At 39.9% G+C, this 14617-nt stretch overlaps 1 protein-coding gene across 1 annotated transcript in view; it reads left to right on the forward strand.

Annotated features, from left to right (window-relative positions):
* Positions 1–14617, forward strand: part of ABCC8 (ATP binding cassette subfamily C member 8) — a 119740-nt gene that overhangs the window by 20845 nt on the left and 84278 nt on the right. Inside the window, exons 4-6 of the mRNA XM_044681809.1 lie at positions 5153–5319; positions 6751–6993; positions 8501–8689. Of these exons, the coding sequence (XP_044537744.1) occupies positions 5153–5319; positions 6751–6993; positions 8501–8689 (599 nt within the window). The remainder of the gene's footprint in view (positions 1–5152; positions 5320–6750; positions 6994–8500; positions 8690–14617) is intronic.

Here is a 14617-nt window from a genome sequence, read left to right on the forward strand (position 1 = left end):
CTATAGATTTCCTAATCTAGGGCTCTTTGGTTTTTTATTTTTTTATATTTTCCCATGTTTTCATGATTCATTTTCTTTCCCTCTCCTCTTCCCTCCCCCCTCCCAGAGCCTATAAGCAATTCCACTGGGTTTTACAAATATTAACACTTGATACCTATTTCCATATTATTTATTTTTACCATAGAACTGAAACCTCAAATCATATATTCATATAAACAAGTGACAAGTCATAAGTTTTTCTTTTGTGTTTCTATTCCCATAGTTCTTTCTCTCAATGTGGATAGCATTCTTTCTCATAAGTCTTTCAGGAATGTACTGAATTATTGTTATCACTACTAGTAGTAAAGTCCATTACATTGGATAGCTCCACAATGTTTCACGTTCAGTGTACAATATTCTCTTGGTCCTGCTTGTTTTGCTCTGCATCAATTCTTGGAGGTCTTTCCAGTTCATATAGAAATCCTTCAATTCATCACTCTTTACAGCACAAAAATATTCCGTCACCATCAGATACCACAATTTATTCAGCCATTCCCCTCTCAAGGGGTATTCCCTCATTTTTCAATTTTTTGCCTCCATAAAGAGCACAGGTATGAATATTTTTATACAAACATTTTTCCTTATTACCTCTTTGGGGTACAAACCCAGTAGTGGTATTGCTGGATCAAAAGATATGCATTCTTTTAAAGCTCTTTGTGTATAATTACAAATTGCCTTCCAGAATGGCTGGATTAATTCACACTCCATCAGCAATGCATTAGTGTCCTGATTTTGCTACAATTTGCTACAATTATTTTAAACAAAATAGCAACTTAAAAGGATCAGGAAATCTCATTTTGAGGGGACTTCAGGAACCATCTTCTCTAGCCCATTCATTGTTATGAATAATTTTTACAAGATTCCCTCTAAAATGACCATCCAACTTTCAGTTAAAGAATTCCAAAGGAGATTCCACTCTTTCCCAAAGATGACCTTAGCAAAAGCTCCAACTGTTAAGAAGTTTTCCCTTCTATGACACTAAGTATACTTCAACTTCTGTTGTCAGGGTTCTGACACTGAGAGAAAAGGAGAGACAGAGAGAGACAGAGAGAGACAGAGAGAGACAGAGACAAAGCAGGGCCAGATGGAGTAATGCATCTCTGTTTATTATGACAAAGAGAAAGATTTTTATAGAAAGTAGAGTATTAAACATTACATAATTTTAAGAGGCATTTCTTTCCCACAGAATATTGTTTATGAAATGACTTTATCCAAAACATTTCTAGGGCTCCTCTACAAACGCAAGAAAAATGAGAAAGAATGAGAGCTAATCTAATCTAAGCAACCTAAGGAAAGGGTAATTTGGGTCATTGGTCATGACATTATAAAGGATTCTTAACTCTTCAAAATAAGAAATAGCTCATGGTTTTATTATGACCATTTTGGGGAGAAATCCTTTAGGGGTTCTCCTTATCTGAGTTTCAGCTAAACAAAAGCTTGCAGCTGTGAGATTTGGACTTTGCCAGAAATCTCAAGCAAACTTACAAGCATGTTTTTACAACTGCTTTTTTCCTCAGTGAGTCTAAATTGTCTTAGGTTCCTCCATAAACTTCCAACCATTGTTCTCAGTTTTGCCTTCTGAGACTAAGAAGAAGAAGTCTGGTCCCCCCTTTCCAGAAAGGGTAGTCATTGAATACTTGAAAATTAGCTATCATTCCCATTCCTCCTGCCCCCAGGTCTTCTCCTCTTTGGGCTATAAACATGACATGATTTTGATGGCTTTCCCCTTTCTAGTGGTTCACTTCTGTGTGTCCTTTAATCTATCCACATGGTTCCTAAAATATGGCAGTTAGAACTAAACCATAGTTCAGTGTCATAATGCTAGAAAATGTACAGCAGAACCATTACCACCTTCATTTAGAACACTGTCCCTTTCTTACGTGCAGCAGAAGAGAGTCTTCTCTTGGGGCTTCTAGAATGCCTTGCTGCTGGCAAAGGGACAGTCAACAAGCATTTGTTCTTTTATTAAATTTTATTATTTTCATAAGGAAAAATCAAATTTCTCTCATTGCCTGACTTAGGGGAGGCCTTTATAATAAATATGTATAGTAAGGCCAAATGACTGCATTGGTCATGGTAAAAAAATATGCTTCATTCTGCACTGAGTCATAGTCTCTATTAGGAGGTGGGTGGCATATTTCATCATTTTGTCCTCTAAAATCATAAATGGTCACTGCATTCATCAGAACCCTTAAGTCTTTTAAAGATATTTTCAAAAAACTTATTACATATTCTGTAAAACCTGGAGATAGAAAGGCAAAAATAGCCTTTTCTCTCAAGAAGTTCACATCAAAGAGGAGAAATAACTTGCAAATAGCTATATGCATATTAGACATATATTTGTGTATACATATCTACATATGCCATATATGCCATATACATTGTCTTCATGTAGTATGTATGTATACCAGAATACCCTGGAACCAACTCTAAGGGGCTCCTTAAATTGATTAAGGATATAAACACATATGGGCTTAATTTGTTGTTTTCTTGGTTATCTAGCCCAGTGGTGTCAAACTTCAGTAGAAATGGCTCCTATTGACTTGGAAAATCACAGATTAACATTATCTATGTTGTATTGTATTTTATTTTTTTTTGACATTTCCCAACTGTGTTTCCCCTCCAGTTCCTTAGTCCTTTCTTCCTTTCTTTTTTTCAGTTAATTAGCTTTTTTCTTCAACTTCTCCCCACACTTTAGAAGGCATCATCCAGCAAACAGTTATGTATACACAGATTATGTATTTCATGTTTCTACTTCTCAGTTTATTCTCTGGAGGTGATACATTCAAAAATTATATTAAATCTATAACTATATATAATGTTCTCTAGGTTCAACTCATTTCACTCTTCATTATCTCATTTAGTTTTTTTCAAGTTTTTTTAATTTAATCTGCTTATCATATCTCAATGGTACATCAATTGTGACTTAGTCTGGTTTGGTGGCATTTGGGAGTTGTTGGTGGGGGAGGTTAAACTCTAACTTTCTGTTTTAATAACAATTCTAAAAAGAAGGGCAGGCAAGAGTTAGGCAAATAAGGTTAAGTGACTTACCCAGGGTCACAAAGCTAGGAAATGTCTGAGGATAGATTTGAATTAAAGTCCTCCTGACCCCAGACCTGGCATTCTATCCACTGTGCCACCTAGCTCCTCTCCTTTTTTTTTATTAAATCCTTACTTTTCTGTCTTAGTAACAACTTGAAGACAAATGGGCATGCATTTGGGAATTTTGCAGAACTCATGCAGCTGGTTGCCTTGAGTCTGACACCTCCAATCTAGATTCATAGAAATGATAGAGAAAATGTTAATAATGCAGATAAAATTTTAAAATATGTTGTGTGCACAATTTTTGAAAGTCAGTTGTTAAATATTTACTACCACTCCCCTGTAAGTAATGCATATAGATATGTAAGTATATATATGATATATAATATAGATACATATTATTGTATGTATTACAAATATATATACAATAAACACACACAAAATCTAACTCCCTCTAATGTAGTCTCTGAAGAAAGTCAGGTATCTCATGCTGAACAGGTGTTGGTAGCAGGTAATTTACATGACGGATGCTGACATTCCCACCTCTGGACTGGGAGTGATGTAGAATACAGGCTGCTGACAGCAGCAGTGTCAGGGTCCATCTCCATAAGAGACTCTTCAATCAGCTGGGAGCTAGCGGCACTCACTGACCCAAAATGGGGCAGCTCACGTTGGAGAGCCTATTTTTTAATTCATCAGGAAACAAAACAGTGAGAATCTAAGGTTTTCTCTTTATAGCCCAAATGACCTCCAGGGAAAAGGATGATAGTTTCTAAGGAACAAAAAACTGATTTATCCTGCTCCTTCCAGGAGCTCTTCCTCTGTCTTCTCAGGGGACTGCTCTGTGACACACAATGCATGCTAAGGAGAAGATGGCTAGAGGCAGGATGTAAGCCTCTATTGACTAGGGATTGTTTCATTCTTTGTAGTCAGATCCTCAGCCCTAGTACAGTGCCTGGCACAAAATAGGCACTCAGTTTGTTGGTTGGTTGGTTGATTGATTGATTGGGACAGCAGAAGCCAGACTGAGTCTTGGGCTCACACTCAATTTTGCACTAATAATAAAAATAGCTTGTATTTTTGTGGCACCTTATGGTTAATAACGTTTTTTACATAAATTATCTTATTTGATCCTTTCAAACCTTGGTAGTTAGAAGCTATTATAAACCCTATTTACAAAGAAGAAACTGAGGCTGAGAGGGATAAAGTTACTTGCTCTAGGTCATCCAGCCAGTAAGTATCTGAGGTTGGATTTGAACCCATTTCTTCTTGAACTCAAGTCCCATAATCTATCCACTACTCAACCCTTCTGCTCATACCTACATGCATTTAGGATAATGGTGACATAGAGTTAGAACTGTAGGGACCCTAACAGTCATCATGGCCAGCCACATAATTTTACAGGTAAGGAAATTTGCCCAGGGATTTGCCCAAGGTCACATAACCACTAAATATCTAAGGTGGTATCTGAACCCAGGTCTTCCTGACTCCAAGTCCAATCTTCAGTTGATTCTACTGTGCTGTCTCTAATCAATACTACCATGCCCCAATGTATACCCAAAGCTGACTCTTCCAGCAGACTCACAGATACACTCTTGAGATCTGTATTTGTACATAGACCCATCCTCAGACAAAGATTCACACTCGTGTTTAGGTTCACGTGAGCAGCTAGGTGACCCATTGGATAAAGTACAGGACCTGGAGTTAGGAAGACTCTTCTGGCCTAAGACACTGTGTGACCCTGATCAATCATATTTGTCTCAGTTTCCTTATCTGTAAAATAAGCTGGAGAAGGAATCACTCCAGTATCTTTGCCCAAAAAATAAACAAATAAATTAATGGATGGTTAAATAAATAAATAAACAAACAAACAAGCAAATAAATAAATGAATGAATGAATGAATAAAATAAATAGATGAATAAGTGAATAAATGGGTCTCAAAGAGTCATACGTGACTGAAGTGACTCAAAAACAACATAGGGTCACACACACCCATGCTCACACAGAGACTCACAACTCTTCCCACTTAGCCTCCCTTACACATACACGTTTCCCTTTTCTCAATTTCAGCCTTGTTGATTTACTGGACTTTGGCCTTCATAACCAAGACCATCAAGTTTGTCAAGTTCTATGACAATGCAATTGGATTTTCTCAGCTTCGCTTCTGCCTTACTGGGCTGCTGGTCATCCTCTATGGAATGCTCCTGACTGTGGAAATCAATGTCATCAGAGTGAGGGTAAGCAGAACCCAGCCTGCCCTGCTGTTTGTGCTCCAGAGAGAGTCAGCCCAGGCTTTGAATAAGATCTTGTCTATCTTTGCTGCTGGGTGTTCCCCTTCCCCCTGACCCCAGGGACCCCATCTAGGCTCTGCTGGGCTCTGTGAGATGGGGCTAACAAGAGCCATGTGAATCAGTACTAGGCAAGGTGGAGAGTTTGAGAAGTGATAGGAAAATCAAACATTCAAAAGAAAGCTGGAAAAGTTCAAATTTAGTCTATAGAGGAGAAAAATCACAGATGAACATGGATGGGAAGGGATTCATAGGATCATACATTTAGAGGCAAAAAGGAGCTTAGAGATCATTCAGTTGTATCTCCTAATTTTTTAGATGAGGAAATTGAGGTGAGAGAAGTAAATTCTGAGCAGGGGATAACTCACAAGTCATGGGTCACAGATTATTAGCTGAAAAGGGACCTTAGAGGTCACCTAGTCCAACCCCCTCCTTTTGAAGGGGAAACTAAAGCCCAAGGTCCCACAGACAAAGAACGATGGTCAGGATTCAAACCCAGGTTTGAACTCTATTAATGTTCTTTCCACAATGCCATTTTCCTCCTCTGTATATGTCCTTGGTTCTAGGGAGTAATTAATAACTCCTAGAATCACAAGATTTAATGCTTCGAGAGAGCTCAGAATGAGCTAATCTAACCCTTTCATTTTATAGATGAAAAAACTGAGGTCCAGAGAGGCCCAACATCACACAGGCAATATTTAGCCGAGTCAAATTTGAACCTAGATCCTCTCTCTCTAAATCCAGTGCCCTCTGCCAGTACAGTACACTGACTGCCTCTATGGAGAACAAGATAAGTTAAAAAACAGTTTAAACTATAGCAGGATTGATTGAGATTAGACTCGGAAGGGCATGAAGCATTGAAACAAATGGTCAAGGGAGTTTATATATGTCCTTTCACAGATATTGGCGATCACTCATAAGAGTGATCATATTGCCAGAGTGTTTTTCTGGTTACAAAGCAATCTATTATTTATTTGAGTATTCGTAATAACTCCATGAGGTAGTAACTCAAGTATACTAAAAATCCCCATTTTACAGGTGAGGAAACTAAGGCTTAGTAACATGAAGTGACTTCTCCAAAGTCATATAGCTTCCAAGTGAAAAGACTCTAGTTCATATACTTGGGCAAATCACTAAGATCTAAAATGAGTAGGCAGGATTGGGTGGGTTCTTATGTCCCTTCCAGCCCTAAATTTGTCTCCTAAGCTAATAAGTGACAGAAATTAGACTGGAGCTCAGCTATGCTAAATTCAGAATTCAGAGCCCGTTTTATTCCATCTCTCAGAGACCAAGCCCTGGAATCCTTTCCCTTGCTTATTCGGGGCAGAGGAATGGAGGTCACTTAGGGTCATTCACTCTCTCTTCATGCGTGTTTCCCAGAGATATGTCTTCTTCAAGACACCCAAAGAGGTGAAGCCACCGGAGGACCTGCAGGACCTGGGTGTACGCTTCCTGCAGCCCTTTGTGAACCTGCTGTCCAAGGGGACATACTGGTGGATGAACACCTTCATCAAGACAGCCCATAAGAAACCTATTGACCTGAAAGCCATTGGGAAATTGCCCATTGCCATGAGAGCCCGAACTAACTACCTGCGCCTCTGTGAAGCCTTTGAAGCCCAGAAGGTCAGTGATGGACCAAGTCCTTATCAAGAGAATAATAGCCTTCTTCTGGGAATTCCAGATGGCATTTCATTCTCTCCACAACCACAGAAGGGGGTTCTTCAGTCAATCTTTATAACCCATTGCAGCTTCATTTCAAAGGGCTTTCACAATTACCAGATCGCAGACCTAAATATGACGTTGGAGGGCATCTTGTCCAACCTTGAGCACAAATACCCTTTAATGATGGTCCTCTACCAAAAGACTTCCAGTGGTGGAGCACTTCTCTCTCAACCTGGTTTAGATAGTTTTAATAGAAGCAGCTGGGCACGGAATCAGGGGGAACCTTTGTTTAAATCCCATCTCAGACACTTCCTAGGTGTGTGACCCTGGACAAGTCACTTAACTACTGTCTGCCTCAGTTTCCTCATCTGTAAAGTGAAGATAGTAACAGCACCTACCTCTCGTAATTATTGTGAAGATAAATAAAATAATATTTGTGAAGCACTTTGCAAACCTTAAAGTGCTATATTAATGCTAGCTACATTGGTGGAAGATTTTTTTTCTTTCCATGAATCTAGAATCTGTTTTTAAAGTGTTTTATTGATGTTTTTTTCTTCTTCCCTCACTGCAATTTCCCAATTCTACTATTCCTCTAATAAGACCCTCCCTTGAAACAAAGTGTCATTATGAAAATCAAGTACCTTGATCGTTTCTGATAGCAATGCATGCCTGTAGTCTCTATCGAGAGGAGAGAGGTCTGTTTCAGCATCACTCATGAGTAATCGGCATTGCTCACTACCTTGTTATCAGTGACCGTTTCTTTTCTTGTTCTACTTATATTGATTTTTTTTGCACAGAAATTTTTTTTAGTGTTAACTGCCTTCTGCAAAGGCATACTCTCATTATTTCCCCTTAGTGCAAAGCAAAACAATTCTAATCCTTCTTCTTGATGACAGACCTCCAAATACTTGGGGACAGTTTTCACAACCATCTAACCCTCATGGCACTCTGTGAAGTAGCCAGGGCAGGTATAATTATCCTCATTTTGCAGATGAGTACACTGACCCCAGAGCGGGGGAGATCCAAGACCACTGATTACCCATCCATCTAGTCTGTTTTTCCCTCACCTCATTCTGCCTCAGCATATATATGCTGTGTATAAACTATGCACAGAGGCTCGTGGATACCATCCCCTAGTAGTGGATGAGCTAAATCCCTCCAGCTGCCCAGCTCTCCTGGTTAAAATTGGCTTTGTTCTCTGGGTGATGTTCCTTTGGAATTAGTGATCTCGGCAAGCTCGCTCATATCCCAGGTGACGGGTGACAGTATTAGGACCTTCAAGTTCTGAATCTATTAAGTTATTATTATTGTAGTGGTTGAGGACCAGCAGTTGAATAGAGCTAATAATAAATCTTATTAGTTGAGGTGGGGACAAGGGATGTCCAAGGAAGTGGTAGTCATGATCAACAGTTTGCCACCTCCATTGTGAGGGACCTGACATTGCAACTGTGCTTTCTTGTTGGACCAGGGGAAGGGTTCCAGATATTCCCAGGGCTCCAGGGCCATCTGGTGTGCTCTCTGCCATGCCTTTGGGAGAAGGCTGGTCCTCAGCAGCACATTCCGGATCTTGGCTGATTTCCTAGGATTTGCAGGGCCACTGTGCATTTTTGGAATTCTCAACCACCTTGGAAAAGAAAACGAAGTCTTCCAGCATAAGGTAAGCAACCTGTGAACCCAATAGACTTCTTCAGGGAATAAGGAATTGGTTCCACCCATTCCCTCACCCCATGAGTGCAGTAGGAGCTTCCATGAAAGGGTTTTTTCAAGAGATTGTTAGTGGGTCTGTAGTAACCCCTGCCTTAGCTACCCCGACCCGCTATAAGATGCACAGCTAAATTGACTGGAGAACCCAGGAGGAAAAGGTTTCCAACAACTTTGAAGTACAGGGGAAAGAGGTCTGAACTTGGGATCAGGTAACCAGAGTTCATGATCTTCCCCAGACAATTAGTGTGTGACCCTGGGCAAATCATTTCACTTAGGCATCTAGGCTTTATACCCCTAACTCTAAAATGAGAATATTATTATTGGATTTGATGGCCCCTAAAATTACTCCCACCTCTATCTCTATGATCCTGTGACTTGAATTCAGATCATTGCCCTGATACCTAGTAGCTGTGTGACCTTGGAAAAGCCACTTACAATCTCTGAGTCTCAGTTCCTTTGACCGTAAACTGAAAAATCATAATTGTACCGACTACTTCACAAAGCTATTATAGGCAAAAGACTTAATAAATCTTAATTTGCTTAATAATAATAATAATAATAATAATATAACTGGCATTTATGTAGCATTTAAAAACTTGGAAAGTATTTTACATACATTATCCCAATTGTACCTCATGGCCACCATCTCAGGTAGCTATGGCAGATATTATTCCTATTTTGTAAATTAAAAAAACTGAAATTGAGAAGATTTAAGTAGTTTACTCCTGGCATATAGCTAGTAAGAGTCAAAGGCAGGATTTGAATTCAGGTCTTCCTAACTGTTAGTATTCTATCTACAACATCAAGCTAAGTTATTATCAAGGGCAGCATTTGTTTCTAGAAAAGATATCTGGTTTCTTCTATATTAAAATCTGTTTGGGAGCAGCAGTCAGATTGATCTTGAAACAGCATTATTTCCCAAGAGATGGTCTATACAATCAGGGGTGGAGAAAGTAATAATCCAGTGAATCTGGGGGTGTCTAGAGTGCCTACATTAAGTCATGAGAGCAGGAGCTGTTTGATTTCCTTTAGTCTCATAACCATCAGTGCATCAGGGCTGTAATGAAAGGGCTGTTGCCTGGGGTGCCATGATTTTAAATATTTATCTTCATGCTCAGTCATATATTGGTGATCTCACTAATATTGCTGCCACCACCTCCCTCCCAGATGGTAACTGTATGGGGTGCCTTCTCATTCTATGCAGTTCATATCTGTATTTTCCCTTAAATTCTCTCCACAACAACTGCTCTGTGTGCTGAGTGAGGGTCTTTCCCTGGCTCCTTCGATAAATTAAAGACACATATGTAACATCTGAGCATCCATCATCTCTCATTCTTGATACACAATTGACACAATTGATTTCCTTTTTTAGTCATTTATATACATACATAAGATTAAAATATATGTATAGGGAGCAGCAGGGTGGCTCAGTGGATTGAGAGTCAGGCCCAGAGATGGGAAGTCCTGGGTTCAAATCTGACCTCAGACACTCCCTAGCTGTGTGACCTTGGGCAAGTCACTTAACCCCCATTGCCTAGCCATTACCACTCTTCTGCCTTGGAACCAGTACCAGTATTGATTCTAAGATGGAAGGTGAGGGCTTTAATTATATGTGTGTATGTGTATGTGTGTGTACATATTCTTGAGGATAGAGTAGAAATAATAATAACATTTATATAGCATTTTAAAATTTTCAAAGTACTTTTCTTATATCATTGGATCCTTACAACATTCCTGGGAGGCAGGTGCCATTACAATCCCCATTTTATAGCTATGAAAATTGAGGCACAGAGGAGTTAGGTGATTTGTGCAGGGTCATGGAGTGAATAATTGTCTAAAACAAGATTTAAACTCATAGTCCCCTTGACTTCAAGTCCAGCACTCTATTCATTATGCCAAGTAGATGACTTTTCTGGGAGCGGTGGGGAGAAAAGCAGGCTGGAATGAATCGATAACATGTAAAGTGAAATTAGGGGTAGAGATATTGTCATGAAAAGAGTACTGCCGTAATCTGGGCTCAGAAGACCAGGGTTGGAATCCCAGGTGTCTTTCCTTCCTACCGGTGTGCCTTTGTCACTTAGCCTCTGTTTCCTCATCTGTAAAATGAGGAGGTCAGGCTCAGTGACATCCAGGGTCTCTTCCATCTCTGAATCCTGTGATCCTCTGGCTCTACTGTCACTTTTCTTATAGAAGTCATCGTAGATAATCTGCTCCTTGCCATTTCTCCCCACCATGAATCTTTCCATTGGCCTTTGGGTTATCTGCAAGCTTAATTCTTCGGAGATGGTGATGTCCCATGATTCATAGAGCTTCACCAATATAATGGTTATAATGCTGGTAAAGACATGAGTTTTGCAGGAGGGAGCAGCTTGGGATCATTGAAAATGCAGGATTCTACTCCAAATAAATGCAGCCCAATCACCTATTTGCCTCCTTCTGTCCATCTGTAGTACTTGTCCCACGTAAATGTACTGATAGACTAACCAAACAGGCTGCCCGTCCAACAGTTTTCCATACTGTGAAAAACGGGCATCTTTGTTTAGGGGCAGCTAGTTGGTACAGTGGATAGAGGACTGGCCCTAGAATTGGGAAGTCCTGAGTTCCAATCCAGCCCCAGACACAAGCTGTGGACAAATCCCTTGACCTATATTTGCCTCGGTTTCCTCAACTGTAAGATGGGGATAATAAAAACACCTACCTCCCCATGTTATGTTGAGAATCAAGTGAGAGAATAATTGTCAAGCATTTAGCACAGTGTTCAATAAAGGCTAAGTAAATGTTAGCTATTATTATTTGTTTGACTATTTTGTTTTCTCAGAGCGAATGGTTAGCTCAATCTTTTTCTAATCACGATGGATTTCACACACACACACACACACACACACACACACACACACACACACACACACGAGTTATATAAGATTCCAGGGCTCCTTATGTAGATGGTGTTTTAGAAGTCTAGGCCACAAATGATCAAATCCTCTAATTTGAGGGAGAGGTGGGGTTTGCTATTTCTTTAATCCATTCGAAGGCGATAGCATAAAGTTTATGCACTAACTTACCATTTGTGCATTTTCTACAATTATCAAATCCTCTAATTCTTGGAGATTTTGCTGTCTTTTACATCCATGGAGAGATTATAATGTATTGTTTAAGGACTAATGTGTGGTTTCTATGTTTTCTATTTTCCTTAACGGACTACTTGAGCCCTTTGCAGCTCTTTGTCCATTTTCTATGAAATAAATTAAAGACTATCGCACTCAAGACACATTTGTTACTGTAAAAGCTTATGTAGGAGTTGGCATCCTTGTTCCTGATCTCTGTAGAAATCTAGGCACATGCTATATTCTGAGATACCCCGGGATCGATCAATTCTGGGTGTAGGCAATATAAGGCAAAGGAAGACTAGAAGTTTCTGTGGAGCACTGCACCCTGACTCTCCAAAGATTGGCCTTGTTCATGTGATTCTAGACCTTGATGATCCCCAACCACAGGTTGCAGCTACCTATTTTATACTGACTTACCTGGGTCCATGTTCTTTCCCTGCTGTAAAATATCAGAACCTTAATTAAACAGGGGGGTTTTGTTGTTCAGTCATTACCATCATGGCCAACTCTCCATGACCCCATTTGGAGTTTTCTAGGCTAAGATATTGGAGTGTTTTGCCATTTCCTTTTCCTTTGAACCAGGGGCCATCTTCCTTTTGTCTATGGTTATTCAGCACCTTGCACAGTGTCTGAAATGTACTAATGTCTATTGAACTGCAGAATCCTGGGATTAATCTAATCCTCATCGTTTTTCCTTGGGGTCATTACCATCATTCCAGAGGCAAGCTTTTGGAATCCCCCCATCTTGTCCCCTCCAGCCCCATCTCTTGTCCCTCCTCCCGTCCCAAAAACATCCTGCTGCTCTTTTGTTTTAAATGATGGCACTGCAGCAAAGAGCAAACCCTGCAGGGCAGTGATGACACAGCTTCAATGCTGTTTGCCTGGGTCTGGGAGAGATTTATTTCTTGACTCCTCTGAGCTGCTGCCCTGCTCCTAGAGTGTCCCCTGGCCTGCCTGGTCTGCAGCTCCACTCTGTATTCTAGGACCCTGCTAGCTTCCTTCCCTCCTTGAATTCAGCATGACTACTACTGACGAAGGGGACTGGAGCCTTTAATCCTGTAGCAGAGTTCTTCATTCTTTTTGTATCCTGGATCTCTTGATCAGTCTTGGTGAAGCCTCTGGTCCCCTCCTTAGAATCATCATATCCAATGCATAAAACAAAATATGTAAGATTGCAAAAGAAACTAATTCTATTGAAATACAGTTATAAGAAACCAAGTTTGTAGAACCTCTGTCCTAAAGAGAAATCAAAATTTAACTTAATACTAAAAATGCATCCCTGGGGTATCCTGTTTTTTAAGAACTCTTTCCCTGATTAATTGGCTCAAGCAAAGGAAAAATTACTGAAACGGGAGTCAAAAGACATGGGTTCAAATCCTGGATCTTTCATTAATTTATTATTCTTTTTTTAAAACCCTTACCTTCTGTCTTGGAGCCAATACTATGTATTGGCTCTAAGGCAGAAGAATGATAAGGGTTAGGCAATGGGGGTCAAGTGACTTACCCAGGGTCACACAGCTGGGAAGTGTCTAAGGCTAGATTTGAACCTAGGCCCTCCCATCTCTAGGCCTGGCTCTCAATCCACTGAGCTACCCAGCTTCCCCTTTCTTTCATTAATTTATAATTTAACTTTGGACAAGTCCCTAAGTTTCCTCTTTGGTAAATTGAAGGTGCTTAACTTGTGTTTTATGAGAGAAAAGACTCTCTTAGACTAGGAGGACCTGGGACAAAATCCAAGATTTGCTGTTTACTACTTATGTGGCCTTAAATAATTTCTTCCTCTCTCTGGATCTCAGTTTCCTCATGTGTTAAAATAAGAGGATTGATTCCCTTTGCTGTTCAGTAGTTTCAGTCATATCTGACTCTTTGGGACCCCATTTGGGGTTTCCTTGACAAAGATACTAGAGTGGTTTGCCATTTCCTTCTCTAGCTCATTGTATAGATGAGGAAACTAAGGCCCATGGGGTTAAGTGATTTGCCCAGGGTCACACAGCTAATAAGTGTCTGAGGGTGAATTTGAACTTAGGTCTTCCTGACTCTAAGCCCAGTGATCTATCCATTGAACCACCTAGCCTGAGCCCCTTAGTTGGCTCCTAAAGTTCATCTCAGGCCTAGAGCTATGATCCTTTGATTAAATTATCTCTAAGGGCCCTTCTAGCTCTAACATTCTATGACTAAATCTTCCTATCAGAAATGGAAAGAAAAGGAATGATAAGGAAATAGGTTTTGAATGATACTATATGTATAACCCAGTGGAATTGCTTGTCAATTCTGGGAGTGGGAAGGGAGACAATATGAATCATGTAACCATGGGGAAAAAATTTCAATTAAATTTAAAATTAAAAGAAAGAAAAAGAAATGGAAAGGGTTAGCATGAAACTACTCGTCTCCTAGAGCTCCAAATCTCAGAGAGCAATTAACATGTGTGGTCCTATTCATCCATTCATTCAACATTGTTTATTAAAAAGCTTTTCTACAAAAGGTCCTGAGCTGATGTTTTGGTGGTGTTTTGTTTTTTGTTTTTTTTTAACTGGAGCCTTGCCAGGACCATTGACTGTCCAGAGCCAAAGCTAGGGACCTGAAAAAGGATGCTGACTTTGCCTTGAATTTTTTTTAATCTGGATCCTTTGTCCTTTCCTCCACTTTTCTATTATCAACTTAATTTCAGATGATTATAAAGGAAAGTCACCACTCCTGATGAGGACTGGAACTGCATTTTCCCAATGAGGAAAAGACTCTAACCTCTTAACCACAAACAAGCAGGGAAAGAAAAA

This window comes from Gracilinanus agilis, chromosome 6 (assembly GCF_016433145.1).
Source record: "Gracilinanus agilis isolate LMUSP501 chromosome 6, AgileGrace, whole genome shotgun sequence".
NCBI classification, from domain to species: Eukaryota; Metazoa; Chordata; class Mammalia; order Didelphimorphia; family Didelphidae; genus Gracilinanus; species Gracilinanus agilis.